Here is a 17,182-nt window from a genome sequence, read left to right as displayed (position 1 = left end):
TATTCGTCCCAAATACCCAACGGATATGCGTGGGACTGTCACCTCAACGTAAGGTTCCCTCCCATCTTGCTGCTTACTGTGAAGCGATGACCTTCATCGATAGATATTCTGAATCGAATCCAACCGAGCTTCTTTCGTCGAGACAGCATACCGCCTGAGCAGTGGATTGACCCTGATCCCAAAGAACAAGCAGCGAACGCGAGACATCTGTCGAAATACGTTTTCGCTAGGCAGTACGGGCTGTCTTCTCCCTTCTCGTCCACCGTCGAATATGGCATCGGAGAAGCGAGCAATAAGCGGGCAAAATGGTCGAACCGAGAGGAAGAAATCCGGGTAGGTAAATTGACTCACGGACGCATCCGAGCCGCCCTCATGCCCGCATTAGCTGAAAGGACCATGCAAGACACCTCAAAGAGTGAAGCCCGCCCTCGATCTTCTGGAGAAGATGATTTGGCGGCACGGGAAGTGCGCGTACAAAGCTCTGCGTGATAAAGCATGCCCATCGAAAGTGCGTGAATAGGAAGGATATAGCATGACCCTGTGTTGACATGATTAGCAGCTTGATCGCGGGGATAATAAACCTCCTCTAGATAGCTCCGTTATCCTGGTAAGAGATTATGGACTACTTTGACCCCTCGGCACCAGACCGATTCAGCGCAATGCAGGAACTTCTATCCGAGAGCTCGATTCAGCTGCAATCGCAAGCGTCGGACAACGACACCTCGGTCGACTCTGAAGGGCGGACGATCTTGGCGACCGGGCTGACACAGGCGGAGAAACAGGTCAAGCAGAAGCCTCGGTTCGCGGACTTTGAGTGCAACCACCACGAAGTGCGTATTCTGCATGACGGCAGCCGCCCATGAGAGAGTCCGAACGATGACGCACGATCAGGTTTTCCGATATGTCATCCTCGTCACGAAAGCAGTGATACCAGGCCCGTTCTGGGGATCGGCGGACAACTTTAAAGTAGTCGAAGCGAGTAAGAGCACGTTTGAATGTGAACCGATCGTATTTTTTACCCCTCCTTCGAGATATCAAGCGCTTCATCGCTGGACGACGCTACGAGACCTTCACGCTCCATAACGTCATTCAGAACTTGAATACTTCGGACTGCGGATGGCTTCAAGGGTCTCACGGGAAGCCGAAGAAAGCCAAGGTTAAGAGCGGTATAGCGCTCACCGACTCTTTGAAGCAGCGCGAGCTCCTCGAAGATTTCATGTTCTGGTTCTTCGACTCCTTCCTGCTGACACTGCTGAAGGTGAGGCACCGTTGTCTGCATCTGGAACATCGTTACTCAATAGCCTGCAGACAACATTCCACGTTACTGACTCCTCCGTGTTCCGCAACAAAGTACTCTATTTCCGGCATGATGACTGGGAAACTTTGTCCAAGCCGCTCGTCGATAGGTTGACATCGTCGACCTTCCAGCGCCTGGATCGCGTACGTTCTCTCCCTACTCCGAGATCCTGACTCTGATTTGTACCGTAGCACGATGCGGAGCAGCTTCTGCGTCAACGTCGTCTGGGATTCTCATTCGTACGTCTTCTTCCGAAGGAGACGGGAGTGCGTCCGATCGTCAATCTCAGAAGGCGGCAACCTGCTGGACCAGTGCGCAACTTTCCCTCGCTGTCCTACCCACTCTAGCTAATAATGCACATGGCAGTCATCAAGACCGGCCGAATCCATCAACCATATGCTACAAGCGGCTTTCCAGATCCTGGGCTTCGAAAAGGCGAGACACTCCCAGCGGCAGATACAGCTTAGAGGTTGACGAATATCCAGGTGAACAAACCGGATCTGTTGGGCGCGTCCGTCTTCGGCTCGAACGACATATATCCGAGGTTGAAGGCCTACAAGGCTCGATTGCTGGAAAACAGTGCAGCTGGTAAACTGTAAGTACCACAATCATGCAAACTGTCAATCTTTCAGACTTCTTACTGCCGCATATAGGCCGCAGCTATATTTCGTGAAGGTGGACGTACAAGCGTGCTTCGATACCATTGAGCAGGGTCGCCTTCTGAGCATTTTGAAGCATATCGTCACAGAGGTGAACATAGCTCATCGCGAGATTCCGAGTTACGTTTCGACTGATTGGCATTAGGATGCATATATGATACAGCGATACGGGCACATATCAAAGGTCGGCCGTAAAATCCGGAGGATGTACAAGAAAAAGGCCATTCCTGAAGGTACGGAATCGTTGCATTTATATGCACGTATTGAGCGCGCTCATAAAGCTTTTGTAGACGAGCACCCGCATTTTCTCGCCCAGGCCAGGGAAATGGCTACGGCTTTCAAGCATACCATCTTCGTGGATCAGGTCCAATACTCGTACGAGAAGACGCACGACATACTAGCGTTACTGGAGGAGCACGTCACGGAGAATCTGGTCAAGGTGGGCGTTACCTTACGCTGTCCGTCGGGAAAAGCAGGTTTATCGCGGCTTCAGATAGGCAACGAATACTACCGTCAAATGGTCGGTATACCCCAAGGATCAATCTTGTCGGCCATACTCTGTTCTTTCTTCTACGGCGACTTGGAACGCAACCACCCCGGTTTCCATCAGGATTCCAATAACGTAGGATGCATGAGTCGAGGACAATATAAGGTGCTAACCTCTCGTAAGCAGCTCCTCATGCGGCTCATTGATGATTATCTCTTCATCACTACGGACGTCACGAAAGCACGTGCATGGTTAGCGATGATGACGAAAGGTGTGTTGTCCCTCCATTGGGGACGTGCATGGGCTGATGGTCCACAGGTCACCCCGAGTATGGATGCTTTATTTCGAAGGATAAGACTCTTGCGAACTTTGACCATGGACCAGACCTGGCGAGCACGGTGGCACCGCTTCAGAAAGGTAGGCCTATTGCGAGGAAAGTGCAAAGAGAAAGCCAGCTAAGGTCGTGTTAATGCCCATGCAGCTTTTCCGTGGTGTGGCTACAGGATAGATATGCTTAGCCTCGCGGTGAACGTTGACTACAGCCGCTTTCACGAGAGATGTAGGTGATGCTCATACCGTGGAAGCGACGACTTAGGCCAACCTCCGTGTCACTTTCGCAGACCTTCGCGATTCGCTGACGGTTAGCTACGGTCGTCAACCCGGAGTTGCATTTCAGCAAAAGATGCTTCAGTACGTGAAAAGCGTCTTCTTCCCATCTGACTCTGACTCTAATGCCATGTTCATCAGGTTGGTCAAGCATCGCAGTCATATTATCTTCTGCGACACAGATCATAACGGCTTGAACACCGTCTACTTCAATGTCTATCAGAACTATCTACTGGCAGCCATGAAGATGCACCACTACCTCCACGAGTGGGGCAAGGATGGTTTCAGAAATCAGACTTTCCTATACAGTACGTTATCTGTATTCACTCGTGCCTTGTTTTCTGACTGACACGTCTTTTAGATACCGTGAGGCAAATCGTCCGCCATACTTATTGCCTTATCCGGAGCCGGGCATCCTGTGAGGTTGCAAAAAACAGCGGGGCTAAAAGCGATATCAGATCGTCTATCGTCATCTGGTAAGAGATTCAGAAAGCCAGCAAGTCTTGCACCGGATCGCTTACGAATATGCCAGGTTGGGCACCCACGCCTTCCACGCGGTGTTGTCCCGAAAACCGCAGCGCTACGGTCGAGTCCTGCAAATGCTCGCTGCGGAACTCAAGAGTGCTGCCTCCCGGCGCTATTTAACACAGTTTCGAGCTATCATACGCGATGCGTCTACTATCGTCACTTCTCTATGTTTTTGACGTTCTCGAGGGGAGTTTCTGTACGCGCAAAAGCATATTTTGCGCGGAGGTTGTACATGCCAGTGTCATCCGTACTTATATCACCCAGGCGCGAGGGCACCGACACGTTATATAAGATGATGCACATTTGCCAAGTGCTGTCGATCATCGCCTCGTCTCTCCTCGTGTTTACCGGGCTCGGGAGAACCGGCTCTGCTGAGACGTTCTGCCCTGCTCCGTCAGACTCACCTCCTGGTCACGTGTAGTCCCCGTATGTCCATCGTTCGAGCTGACAAGGTCGCACGTCTGGGGGCGAAATATGCTATTTCTCGTTATTCAGTGCTCTTGCAGTCGCCTATAAAGGCACGGTCAGCGGGATGGCAGTTGCAATCGTCGTTCGCTGCGCGCCCAATCTGCACCGGTCTTTCACACCCTCGAGACGATTCGCGTGCTCGCACCTCACGCCCATCCACCCGGTTAGATACCCGGCGACCGCAATTGAACGCATACCACCTCTCCACGCCTTCGCCACGATCGTTTGCTACGTCCTCTGAGTCCGCTATGGGATTCTACGATTTAAAGGCTGAGCTTCCTGGAGGAAAGGTGTACGATTTTGCGGATTTGAAGGGCAAGGTCGTTCTGATTGTTAACGTTGCCTCGCAATGGTGAGCCGTTCGTTCGCTCGTTCATCCTCAGCTCGATATCTGACGATCGGATGGTCTAGCGGTTTCACGCCGCAATACAAAGGTCGCATCCCATCAACGAGCATATCGCGATTGATATCCTAACGTTCGTGCAGGTCTCCAGGAGCTCTACGATAAGTACAAGGACAAGGGCTTCATCATCCTCGGCTTCCCTTGCAATCAGGTATGTTGCTGTCTATACGTTGACTCGGATAGCACCTCACTGCTGTATGCAGTTCGGCGGACAAGAGCCCGGAGACGACGCCGCTATCAGCCAATTCTGCACGCTCAACCACGGCGTCACCTTCCCGCTCATGAAGAAGTCGGACGTGAACGGCGACAACACGAACGAGGTGTACAAGTGGCTGAAGGGGCAGAAGTCAGGCCTGTTGGGCCTTACCCGGATCAAGGTACGATCTTCCTCCTTCCGACCGCGTTGGAGCTATAGCGTTGACCTCTTTGTTGTTTGGTGCAGTGGAATTTTGAGAAGTTTCTGATCGACAAGAACGGGAACGTTGTCCATCGTTGGGCGTCCACGACGTCGCCGGCCGCTATCGACGCTGAAGTCGCCAAGTTGCTCGAGGCATAATCAGGTCATGATACGTTATCAATCAGCAGGATGGAATGCAAGCTGCTTCTGCAAAGAATAACAAAGAACATTTCTCCACCTGAACATGTGAATGACACTGCGGGTTGCGGGTTGCTTGAACGCTGCGACACTCACACAGCGCGTGGATGATTCATGCTATGAGGGGTCGATAATGAAAGACGAAGGTAACAAGTGGCTTGTCATCGAGAGGGTGGCATTCGACATAGTTGGGGCGAGAACATCGTTGGTCTCCAGTAAAACTGGGGTAGTAAGTTGGATGAATAGAAACGGTCCGTACGGAAGTACCTTACGCGATGCCCTCCGAGCGTGAACCTGGCACCTCGACAGGAAATGCTTCCGGTTTCTTCTTCCGCAAAATGTTGACTGTCTATCTCCAGGGTGATCTCGCCGAGCTGTGCCTCGATACCCAAGTCCATCAGGGAATCATCGTCTGCAGCATGCACATATGAGCTCGCATTTGACTAAGTCGATGCACTCATGGAATCGGAGTCTAACCGGTAAGTTCGAGCGTCGAGAACTCAAACATCCGCAGTGTGGACACTGACGTTCGAACACCCTCGCAGCATTCCCGACCGCCACTTTTCATGCTTTGCAGATCGCGCAATATGATTCTAGACGGGCAGGTGAAGCCGTCGACGGACACCCTGCCTCGGGTTGCCGTGCTGCATTTGGCGTCTCGCCAGTGGATTGCGAATCTCTTCAATGTAGATGTGCACTCATCGTCACAAGTCAGTGGATATATATTCGTTATTCGGACGTACCTGACCGGATTTCGATGGGATCCAGCATGTAATTTGTGTGCCTGTGGACTCGACAACAAATTCTGGCAGTTTTGCGCCGTCGGCGTCGGCAACCCAAGTAGAAAACTCTTCAAATTCAGGCATGATTCGACCACAGTGTATGTGAGCCTTGCCCAAGGCCGCCTTCAAGGCGTTAATGGTCAAGAGGCGTCGGGCGGTGACACCATGCCAGCCGCTGCATAATGTTTTGGATATATTTATTAGCTTTGCACTTCGATACAGGTCCGATATGGTGTAGTGGCTAACATTATCGCCTCTCATGGGATTCAATGAGATTCAATGAATCACGTGCGCGATAGCCCGGGGTTCGATTCCCCGTGTCGGAATTCGTTTTGGTGTCTGATCGCAGTTGTACATTCTCCGCAACTTCCTGGAAGTCGGGAGACCTGCTACAAGGCTGTATTTGCGCTGGAAACGCTCTCCGGGGAGCTTTTCATATTCAGGGGCCGTTTAATGACATGTCAAGTCACAAGTGTCATGCCAGTGACGTGCGTGAGCGAGAAGCTACTTCTCGGCACTCAACTTTGTATCACGGCTCGAACAATCATAGTCGTTGACGCTGTTACTCGTACGGTGCAAAGAAAGCTTCATGCAAACGATCAGTTCGATTCCCTGTGTCGGGAGATTTTGTTGCTTTTCATACATGCATGTAACATGTATATATACCGCCCAGTGAAGCAATGCGATTGTCGGGTGAGGCACGAAATTAAAATGTTGACCGGTTACTATTTTGGAATGATGATGGCCAATGCACAGACCATTGCATTGTGGTTTGCCACAAAGCATGGCCACGGTTCACGAGACAATAGCGGACGAGGGGCATAAAGCCAGGGACTTTAAATCCGTTCTCCGTTCTCCGTGACCTCGTTCTGCAAGATCGCCAGCCCCATCTGCCTTACAGAGATGCCAGGCCTCGACTCGCTCCCGCAGGAGGTGTTGGAGATGATCTTCTCGTACGTGTGCACCGAAGGAGGCTACATGGGCACGGTTCTTTCGAGGGTGTCCAAGTTCATCCGCCTCGCGTCCGCCCGCAACAGGTTCCAAACGCTTTGGCTCGCTGGGGAGCTGCCTCAACTCGAAAAGTTCGCCAAAGAAATTGCCCGCGCCGACCGTCCTTATCGATTCAACGTCCAACACCTGCTCATCATGGTGCCACCCATGGGGGAGATACATTTTCGAAACCACACCCTGACCGCTTCGATGATTGGCACACGATGGATTACGAAGAACGGAAGGTGCTTCACAAGAAGTTCGCGCGCCAGGAGATGAAGGAGCGTGCGCGGTGCTTCAAGCGCAGGCAGGCGTCGCTCGGGCTGCTCGTCCGACAGATCCTCAAGAGGGCAGGCCCGACCTTGAAAAGCCTGGCGCTCATCGCCCCCGACCTCGACTTCGCCAAGCTTTACCGTGACGCAGCGGTGTTCCCGCGCCTGACCGACCTCACGCTGCACTACCAGTCACTCAAACGGTCGAACGCCTATGAATTCGGCCTCTACCTCCGCGGCGACCCGGCCGCGATCCATCGCAGTCCGCCTTTGTACACCGTGCGCCGCCTGCACCTGTTCCAGAACGGGTGCGGGTTCGGCGAGGATTGGCATCACTTCGGACCGGTGTTTCAGGTCGTCCGCGCGACGTTCCCCGCCGTCGAGTATATGCGGCTCTCGGGCGTCGGACCACAGGAGGACGTGTTCCCGGCGGCTCTGCGTGCCGTGTTTGGTGTGCCGCTCGACGCTGTGATGAATGAAGACAAAGGTCCGGTCTTCGCCAACGAGAAGCGATGGCTCGTTGGCCCCACCTGGCGCTCGGGCCCGCAGCGGCTGGAGGCAGAGGTGGAGGCGTTGAAGGGCGTACTGAAGACGCTGAAGCGGTTGTACCTCCAACGTCACCGGACTAAGGAGGGCCCCGATATGTACGAGACGTTGCGGTGGTTGGCACAGCGTGAGGAGGTCAAGGAGAAGCTTGTCCTACTCCCGATAAGGGAGTTCACAAATGCCGGATGGTACGCCGCCGGGCCGTGGTTCGCGAACGCCCTCGGGATAGAGACGTGCTACACGGAAAAGCCGTTCATCGAGCGGAGCGTGGACAATGAAGGTACTGCCCTAGATCAGTCAAATATGTGTCGCAGTGCTTGTTTTGGCTGACTGCACCCTGCAGATACGTCGCTGTAAGGCAAGGTAACGGCAGGGAAGAATGCTATGGGTGGGGGTATGCCTGATACTCTCCCTCAGATTTGGCTGGAACTCACCAGTACATGTTCATACGGCGGAATATATATCGAGCAATTTGACATTGACACGTTGACGAGAGCCGGAAGAGTCCGCAAGCCCATCATTACCGATGGATGCTACTGAATCTCTTGAAGGAATATCAAGTTGGCGGGTGCATAGCACTTGAAGCTTGGGGATCCAACAATCAGCGTCCAGGAGTGGTCAGAAGCGAAACAGGCGAGAACAGGAGATACTCTCCTTGGTATATGCACGTGACGTTAAGTAGCTCCGTCTGAATCGGAGTCTCCCAGTCGCGCGTCTCGTATACTTTACCTTTAAGCGTTATACACACAAGATTCAGTTTGCTGTCATGGAGCCGAAGCTCTAAAGCCCCAGGTCCTCGAAGACGCGTACTGTATTGCAGCAAGGCTAGCTGAATGTCTCGCAATGGAGTCCTCACGCTTGGATGCGTTTCTCGAAATACCTGAGCCTGCGAGATAGCCTGTCATTGAGCAAAAACATCGTTTACAGTGAGTCTTTGTGATGCATTTGTATATGAAGTCTTTGACTGCGATGACACGAGGACGTGAGTGTAACAACGTGCGATCGCCCGCTGGTACGGCGGGTACGTCACTGATTTCCTCTCCTACAAACACTTTCTTTGATACAATGCCCAGGATTTTGGCGGCATTCGCTGCGATAAGGGATCATCAAAGGGCCTGCCCCTTCAACCAGAGGGGTCGTGAGGGTACACCGCGGGTATGAGACTGAAAGGTTGGCGGACCAGAACAACCTGTTCTCGCTAGTCGTATGCAATGACTGTGAGTGGAAGTTCAGGCCGCTACTTACAGCGGATTCTGACCAATTTCTGAATCCAGCACGACGATACTCGTGCGCTACAGCTTCTGGTGGTGTTTTACGGACGCCCCTGAAACATGGTGAAAGCGCCAGTCGGTCAATAAGACCACCATCGCCGGCCAAGTACATACTTGGGTTGCACGCTCAGCCGTTGATTGATACTCGTGGGCTGAAAGCGCCTACGTTGACCTTTTCCGTCTCGCCCAGAAGTACTTCAGAGACGAAGTCCTGGTTCACGGCGACAGACATCATGATTCCACTTTGATCTTCCCTCACCTGACCGCCTGCCCTTAAGATGCAAACGTATTTAATACGCTTTGTTCAGGTTTGGAAGCAGATAACTCGTCGTCCACCCGCTCTCCACCCGCTCTCTCCCCCTACACGCCACATCCACTGTCTGCGCCCGTGCCCGACACCATGATTGCTCCCGCCGCTCACGCTGCAGTGCCTCCACAACCAGTCCTTGACTGGACCCTGGAGTCATTCCTCAATCTTCCGGAGTCTCCGGGAGGGCTGAACATGTCTACCGGAACGCCGCTGGTCGCGTTGATTCCCGTGAGTCGTGCTCGCATTTACAAACTTCCAAAGGCAAACATCGAGGTGCTGACCCAGGGCTTTGGCGCCTCAGACCGCCGTGATCCTCGATGGCTCCCCAAACCCCGCCACGTCGTCCCGCGCGAAGGCGACGCCCGTCTCCACCGCCTTCTACCCCGGCGCCCCGATCAACGCAGGTCCCGAGGATGTCATCCTCGTCTCTAGGGACCTCATCCTCTTCTACACTCACTCCCGCATTCTTGACAGCTCAAGTAACCGTTTCAATGGCTTGCACTCTCTGCGCCGCTCGGGCTGCGGCACAGCCAGCGCACCCCGCGTCGTTTCGGTGCCCGAGGACGCCCAGGTCCTCAACGTCCTCCTGCACTTCATATACGACATCGACTGCGTGCGCTACTCACCTGCGTTCGCGCTCGCATCGAGCGCACTGCAGGCGCTCCCGAGATACGGATTCGACGTCAAATCTGCCGTCGCGCCGGGTCGCAAATCCTTCGATTTGTTCTTGCACCGATACGCGCCCGCCATGCCGATGGAGGTGTACGCCCTGGCGGGCGCCCATGACCTTATGAGCCTCGCCGTCGCCGCCTCTGCGCACCTGCACGCGTTCCCGCTCCCGAGCATCGACGACGCGCTCGCGGAGCGCATGGGGGCCCGGTACCTCCGCCGCCTGTTCTTCCTCCACCTCGGCCGGACGGACGCGCTGAAGCGCCTCTTGCTCGCGCCGCCGGAGCAGCACCTGCCCAGCCCCGTTTGTAGCGTCGAGGAGCAGAGGGAGCTCACCCGCGCGTGGGCGCTGGCGTGCGCGTATATCGGATGGGCCCCGCGACCGAGTGAGCTTCCGGGTGTTACGGCTATACTGCCGGTTGTCCTCATCTGAGCGCCGCTGATCACGTCGCGCAGATCTTAGTCGTTTCGAGATCTTCTCGGTGATGAGTCCGTTGGCTGATGACCTCACCTGTTCCCAATGCAAGGTCTCGTTTCGCGGACGGGTGTCGACGTTGATAGCGCACTGGGCCGCCGTGAGGGTGAGTATCGTCTATCATTGGAGCGAGCGCTAACGGATGGCGTGGTTAGACGACCATAGTTGAAGACGAGGATGGTGCGTGCTCGTGGTAAACGCAAAACACACGGCAGGCGTGCATAGTTGCGACTCGGACCCCCTCTTCGTCCGAGTGTCTTGATACCTTTCTCTGATGCTCTGCGTCCATGCGACCCGTTGACTGAGCACTCCCGACTCAGACATACACCCGTCTTTTGTCCGGATCGCCACTCAAGGAGGATAAAACGTCGTATCCTACCACCTGTACCATTACCTTCGGCGGAAGAAATCAACCCATCATGCTTTGTATGTGATGACCGGTCGCGATCCCTGAAACGTGACCAGACAAGGGACGTGCACCATGAGTCCAAGTAATAAATCATAGACCAGCCTGTCAACTTGAACGTGGACAACGTCGAGGTTCAGTTTCCCGACGAATGTGCGGCGATCCGTGGGCTATGACCAGGATATTTCCAACTCCGGAACTGAGTCCTTCAAAGCGGCTAGCTCCAGCTCTGAGATTCCTTCGCAGTTGTTGAACGTGAGTGACCGAAAATAGGGTCCGCCATCCTCCGTCGTAGTTCTGCATCGCAATGCAATCTCAGCACGACAGACGCGGTACCACGAACCGTCGTGAGCATCGGCTTTCACTATCTGGAGCGAGGACAGGTTCGGCAGAATCATGCTTGCCCGATCTAGCGGTGGCGCCGACGAGCTCGGCGCAGTATGTATGGCGTGCAGAAACCACTCTGCGGCGGCTTCGTGGTATAGATCGACGTGGCGAAGAGACGACCAGTTCGACAGGGTCTCTGTTAGGCTCGGTCCAGCTGTCAGCCCACGGAAGTGTAAGCGGAGGCTCGACACTTCTGATCGCCCAAGATATGACCCAATCCTAGCGAAGATCTCCTTTACGTCGTCCTGCGAGATCCTCTCAAACCTGACGCGTACGGGATCTCTAGTTCGACCTCCGTCCGGCGCGTCGGGTATGAGCGAGCCGAGAGAGATGCTGGAGTCTTCTACGGTCAACGATAAACTAGAAGCCCGAATGTACGGTTCGATGAGCTGCCACAGGTTGGTGGAGTGTTGGGTGCAGTCTGTATGACAGTGAATCGATAATCCTCGGAGTGGTAGTGATGGTTTCAGGCTGTCGAGGAGGTCGATGCACAGTTGCGTAGCACCGTACACGCTGAGGCGACGCAAAGAACGCATCCGTGTTTCGCAGACACGCCGCTGCGTCGATGTTCCGTGCATCATCTCTTGATCAGAGTGGATAGCATGGCAGTGCCTGTGATTATGCATGCCACGCACGCGCAACCTCTCCAGCAACGGCAAACTGCCGAGAACATCCAGGGCATCCGCAAGCACGTCTTCGAACGTCGTCTGTAGGTGTAGATAGCGCAATCCCGGCGAGCGCAGGAGAGACGATCGCCATATTGCGGGCGACGGGGCCCGCATTAGCTTCAGATGCTGCAATGCGGGGGTTCTGAGCCGGCAGATGGACTCCATCACGCTGATGAACGAATGATCATATTTATCAGGCAGCACGAGGGAGAGCGTTTGCAAAACCGGGGCCAATTGATCAAATCCATCCAAGACCGTGCGGACGACGGCTCCTCTCCGGCTACCGATCCGAATTTCGGCGATGCGTGCGGTGTTTTTGGCGAGGATATTGGACAGCATCACGCTGGCATCGCCATTCCACGTCTTCATGCCCGATTCACGGATGCGGAGGAGGTGATTGTCGAATCGACGGCTCAGAGCGAGCGCTAGATGTAGTTTGTCGAGGGGCAGGCAGTTCCATAATGACGGTGTGTTCAGGGCGATTTCACGCCATGATACGCAGACCTGCGTCAACGACGGCGACCATGTCGTATCTACCCATGGTGGGCCGTAATTGTGGTCTTGAGTCCGGGAAATTTGTGAGAGATGAAATATGATTGCCATGACTTCGACAGGAAGGCGACTGACGGGACGGGATGCGTTGTGCTCGGCGCAAAGATCGAGAATAGCATCGGCGATGTCCTTCAACCGGCGGCGTAGTCCTTGTATGCGCTCGGTACGTGATGCATCGTGATCATCGATCAGGTGTGTAGCGGACGAGCAGGAGGACGTTGGACAGAGCGGACGATGACTGACTGCGGGATCGGTCGACGATTCATCAGGATATTGGTCGCCGCAGAGGGCTAAAAGCTCCGTGCAGGTCTCCTCGGCTTCGCGATTGAGTGTATGCATGCGTTCCACGCGCTCCATTGAGAATGCAACCAGCAGGTCTTGTCGAATGCGAGGGCGATGAAGGTCTCTGACGGGAGTAGTCAGAGTGGCAGATACAGCGATAGACAGTCAATCGTATTCCGAGATACCAGCCCGTTGACTCAGCCGAGAAGCGCCAGCTGGAGGAGAAGAAGAACACGTCGGAAGTCGGAGGTTGGCAGTACTCATGTAGGATGGAAGTCGTCGTGAAGGTGGTGGCGGCGCGCAAGGAAGAGTCGAATTGGGAGAGCGGTGTCCGAGGCGGGGCGTGATCGTCGTTTGAAGCAAAGGCGGGCGGGATCCTTCCTTTTTGGTCAAAGCGGTTTCCGCTTTGGGAGGGCGGATGTAACGTGCCGGTTCTCCCGGAGGTCGACCGAGACCATCTTTCCTTTTCGAGCAAGTCGGCGCTGGCGCGCCGTTCCCCTTTTGATTATCATTCTACGACCACATGCTCCATCTGACGACGACGAGGGTATAAAGTCAAGCTACCTCGTCGTCTGGAGCTCACCTTTTGGTACCCTATTCTACCTTTACTCGAGTGCTCAAATACGAGATCTGTGACTCTCTGCTTTGTGCCGCTCGAGAACCTAACCGTGTGAATGCACCTTAGCCTTATCAGGCTTTGCTCGCGTCACAGTAAGTAATCTGTAAGTTGTCACATGTCACATCCCAACTCTTGTGAGTAATTCCATCTTGCTCTGTGGGTGGAGATCAAGATGGCTACTTCGTAAGATCCGAACGACCAAAAGCGGCGATGTACGCGGGATGCGTAGCCTCGGGATGATATGACAGTGACCTTGGCTCGTTGGCAGCAGCTTCGGAATGGGGCTGTATCCCGTGGCTAGAGTCGAACGGGGATGATGTGGTGATGCGGTCGAGGAGACCGGTAGGTGACCCGTTATGGCTGGATTGGGTATGCTGATGAATGCCCGCGGGCTTGCCATAGATGCCATAGATGCCGCCGTTGCTATCATGCGCGAGACCGAAGAGATATCCGCGTACGGGTGGGGCGTATTCGATGAAGGTTGCCGGAACTCGTTCCTTCGGGGGTTCGATGATGCGCTCGATGTCGCAAAGGAGTACGCAGGAGTCGGACTTCGTCTCCGATGGCGGTTTGATAAGGGTGGGGACGCGACGGATGGAGGGGTACGCGAACGTCGTGTCGAGCAAGGGGAAGGAATGGCGTGAGGATTGACAGTGGTTGAAGGTGCGAACAATCTTGCTGGAAATCTTGAGGGATTCGAACTTGCTGACCTTGAGGAATGTGACAGAACAACCGGGGAAGCCGAGGACGACATATATGCGCCCTCCGGGCTGAGGATCGACGAGTACCTTACGGACTCTGATCCCTCCGGCGAAGACATAACCAAGATGATCCTCACCCTGGTAAGTAATACCGTCTATGTTCGGCAATGGCGTTGACGCGTGGTCATGCAGCCGCTTCGCCGACTTCGTGATTGCATCCAACGTCAACAGCTCAGGGTTCACGACGACCAACGAAGTCTCGTGAACTATGTCTGCATCATTGCACCACGCCGTGGTTTGTACACTAGCATATGCGATATTAAGAATACGACGGCCTTTCACCTCCTCGAAGATCACCGTCGGTCGCAAGCTCAAATACCCTCTAGTGAGGTCTGAGTACCAAAGGTGCACGGTTCTAATTGATTCTACCGTCCCGCCCTCCGGCGTGCCGCTAGGTGCGTCAATCGAGGCATTGAACACGTCAAAACTTGGAACCGATGGGAAATCAACACTCGTGCTAGTGTCTGACTCTTTCCCAGAAATTTGGCCCACAATATCGCCACACGGAGCTCCGCCTGGGGGTTGAAGCATGCCAATTGCAATTACCATCTCGTCTATCCGTATATTCCAAACATACGGTGACAGGTGACTAGGTGGCGTCTCGTCAAGAGTATCCGTCAGACCGGCGACAGAGTCGCCAAACCAACGGGGTCCTACGACGAAGACGCTAAGCTCAAGTCGCACTGCTCGCACATTGTCCAAATAGACAAGAGTGGGTCTGGACCCATGGTCGTCGTGCTCGTCACAGGCAGCATCCGTCGTGAAGACACACGGTTCCAGGTATTTCATAAATTCATCGCAACAACCAAGCTGACGCTCGGACAATGCAAGGTCATCGACTTGAAGCTGCGAGAGAGCGATATCAAGCTCGCCCTCCGCAACTTGTCGTTTGTCGTCAAACATCCCATAAGAAATCAAACCACATTGCAACACGTCCTGCATCTGCGGACCAGTGTCGCAGCCATTCATGGACGTAGTTACGGCATCATCGTACATATTGACATACGCAATGGCATAGCTCGCCGTGGATGCAGGTGTGTCGTCTTCATCACACTCACTGCTTTCCTGATTACGATCGTCGGGGCAATTACGACGAATATGACCTTTCTGATGACAGTTGAAGCACAGGCCATACTTCATGTGCTCCTGTAGCTCGTTCTCAGACATCGTGTTGGGTTCGGATTCAGTATCCGACTCCTCAGACCACTCACGCGCATGGAGGCTGTTGTTTATGGCCCGCTCTGCGACTATAGCACTCTCGAGAACCTCCTCGTAAGTGCTGATATCTGGGTGCAGCCGGTCCATGTATAGTTCACGACTGATTGCATCACTCAGCCCGTTCCAGAAGCGTTGAACGAACTGACGGGGTGATATCTCATCGCCGAGATCATCCCAAAGACCCTCCATGGTCGCGGCGTAGACCTTAACAGACGATTCCAGCTGCTGACAATTTTGCCAACGATCTCGTATTGCATTCAGGAATCCGTCGGGGAAGCAGTAGTTGAACAGCTCGTTGAAGAACTGATGTACTGACCACCGTTCCGGTTGCTTCACAACACGCTTGACGAACATCTGGGCCTCCTCCTCGAGGAAGTGCCCTATCTTTGCCACGTGCCGCTCACGACTGATCATTCCATCTATCAGATACTCGACTGATTCCTCGACGTATCGCTGGAACGCATCTAAGTCGTCTCGCCCATCGTACACTGTTGGGGGCTCGGGCTTGACATTCGGTCTCACAGCAGCAGCTCCGGCCTTATCCATGGTGAGCATAGCATCTTCCAGCTGCTTAAGTTTACGCTCAAGTGTCTGACCAAGCGAACTTGTCGGTGATATGAACTGCGACGGCGGCGCTACGGACGCACACGCCCTCCGTCCGGCAGACCTGCCTGACGCCAGCACGAACGGCTGTGCCGTACTTGTATCATGATGTTGTGAGCAAGCATCATCGTCACGTTGTCTCAGAGTGCCCGGAATAGGGCTGGATACAGCTTGATTGCTCGTGGACACGTCGTCCTTGACGTATGAAACTTCATGCAGACGCTCTCGCACTGAACTACGAGATGATCCCTCACGAAGGTCTTGCTTGAGGGTCGCAATTTCGGCGGACTGCGATTCTACGACTTTGATGAGCTTCTCTACACTTGCCGCCAGGTCAGAGATACGTCGTTCGGCTGCACGACAAGCCTCTTGTTCCATGATAAGTGCACGCTCTGCATCATGCAGCTCACGGTCCCGGACATCCGTCCATTTACGCGCTCGGGCTATGACATCTTCAACACTGCGCCGTGACCGTGCTTCCGATGCAACACCATCAGGTATAGGCTGATCATCGAGCACCAATGGATTGCTGACATGGATACGACTAGACAGGTAAGACGAGCCCATACCATGTTCAGTGCTGCTACGCGATCCTTTGTGCGACAGCCACTCCTCAACGGAGACATCTTCTTGTCTTCCGACGTAATACTCGACCCCCGGGTTCGACGCACAAGGCTCGACCGCCACGAGAGGCGCTCCAGGGTTCGATGCACGAGGCCCGACCGCCACAGGAGCAATAACACTACCTCCAGGGTTCGGTGCACGAGGCCCGACCGCCACAGGAGAACTATCATCAGGCGTTGGTGCCGCAGCACCAACCCTGTAGGCAACATCTGCCGCCACCATACGACGATGGGGAAGTGAGGATCCGGTGCTGTCCCTCGACAGCCCGCCGGATCTGAAAGGCGACGGACCCTGCGTGTCAAGATCGAGACGGAGCTAAGTCCGACGCCGGAGGTGTGACGTCCGGACCTAGCGAGATGGTTGTCGGAGTCGAGTCGGAAGAGAGTCGGAGAAAGTCGGAGAAAGTCGGAGCAGAGTTTCGAGATACAGAGAGTGAGTGCGAGTACGGACCAGACTCAAGCTTTAAGGCTTGAGTCGCTACGCGCTCTAAGTCCGTGTCGGAGCAGAGGAGTAACTTAGTCGATATTCGAACTAAGGAGTTAGAGTACAGGAGCTAGGAGTTTATATACGCGGAGGCACGGTTCGGAGCTCGTATCGATAGGGAGTTATCGGAACTATGAACCATGTGGAATAAGGAGTTATCGGAACTATGAACCATGTGGAACTGTCAATCGTAAGGACGGAGCATATGGTTACGAACTGAT

The 17,182-nt window shown here is 54.2% G+C and overlaps 6 protein-coding genes and 1 non-coding gene across 7 annotated transcripts; 5 read left to right on the top strand and 2 right to left on the bottom strand.

The window, feature by feature from the left end:
- Positions 1-171: 171 nt before the first annotated feature.
- On the top strand, positions 172-3,302 carry PUNSTDRAFT_20563 (uncharacterized protein; the record flags this gene model as incomplete). The annotated part of the gene is made up of 16 exons (XM_007382909.1): positions 172-333; positions 386-512; positions 739-830; positions 892-979; positions 1,032-1,258; positions 1,309-1,440; positions 1,489-1,628; positions 1,767-1,892; positions 1,951-2,047; positions 2,102-2,395; positions 2,450-2,578; positions 2,630-2,714; positions 2,762-2,860; positions 2,925-3,002; positions 3,064-3,133; positions 3,191-3,302. Coding segments are annotated over 16 exons (2,058 nt in total), but the record flags the coding sequence as incomplete, so codon positions are not given.
- Positions 3,303-4,010: 708 nt separating this feature from the next.
- On the top strand, positions 4,011-5,299 carry PUNSTDRAFT_101620 (glutathione peroxidase). The gene is made up of 5 exons (XM_007382908.1): positions 4,011-4,397; positions 4,457-4,479; positions 4,532-4,599; positions 4,652-4,825; positions 4,891-5,299. The coding sequence occupies exons 1-5, from the start codon at positions 4,294-4,296 to the stop codon at positions 5,002-5,004; spliced, it is 483 nt and encodes a 160-aa protein (XP_007382970.1). The 5' UTR covers positions 4,011-4,293; the 3' UTR covers positions 5,005-5,299.
- A 749-nt stretch (positions 5,300-6,048) lies between these two features.
- On the top strand, positions 6,049-6,151 carry PUNSTDRAFT_t55. The gene has a single exon. It is a non-coding gene; the product is annotated as a tRNA-Glu (tRNA).
- A 577-nt stretch (positions 6,152-6,728) lies between these two features.
- Positions 6,729-7,963, top strand: PUNSTDRAFT_43998 (uncharacterized protein; the record flags this gene model as incomplete). The annotated part of the gene is made up of 2 exons (XM_007382907.1): positions 6,729-6,936; positions 7,053-7,963. The coding sequence occupies 2 exons, from the start codon at positions 6,729-6,731 to the stop codon at positions 7,961-7,963; spliced, it is 1,119 nt and encodes a 372-aa protein (XP_007382969.1).
- Positions 7,964-9,304: 1,341 nt separating this feature from the next.
- PUNSTDRAFT_43997 (uncharacterized protein) lies at positions 9,305-10,316 on the top strand (the record flags this gene model as incomplete). The annotated part of the gene is made up of 2 exons (XM_007382906.1): positions 9,305-9,442; positions 9,516-10,316. The coding sequence occupies 2 exons, from the start codon at positions 9,305-9,307 to the stop codon at positions 10,314-10,316; spliced, it is 939 nt and encodes a 312-aa protein (XP_007382968.1).
- Positions 10,317-10,934: 618 nt separating this feature from the next.
- On the bottom strand, positions 10,935-12,728 carry PUNSTDRAFT_133474 (uncharacterized protein; the record flags this gene model as incomplete). The annotated part of the gene is made up of 1 exon (XM_007382905.1): positions 10,935-12,728. The coding sequence occupies one exon, from the start codon at positions 12,726-12,728 to the stop codon at positions 10,935-10,937; it is 1,794 nt and encodes a 597-aa protein (XP_007382967.1).
- A 720-nt stretch (positions 12,729-13,448) lies between these two features.
- Positions 13,449-16,232, bottom strand: PUNSTDRAFT_133473 (uncharacterized protein; the record flags this gene model as incomplete). Its single annotated transcript, XM_007382904.1, has 1 exon — positions 13,449-16,232. The coding sequence occupies one exon, from the start codon at positions 16,230-16,232 to the stop codon at positions 13,449-13,451; it is 2,784 nt and encodes a 927-aa protein (XP_007382966.1).
- Positions 16,233-17,182: the final 950 nt, after the last annotated feature.

The sequence above is a fragment of the Punctularia strigosozonata genome (assembly GCF_000264995.1).
Source record: "Punctularia strigosozonata HHB-11173 SS5 unplaced genomic scaffold PUNSTscaffold_5, whole genome shotgun sequence".
NCBI classification, from domain to species: Eukaryota; Fungi; Basidiomycota; class Agaricomycetes; order Corticiales; family Punctulariaceae; genus Punctularia; species Punctularia strigosozonata.
Note: the sequence above shows the minus strand (reverse complement) of the source record. Positions and strands in the feature narration are given on the sequence as shown.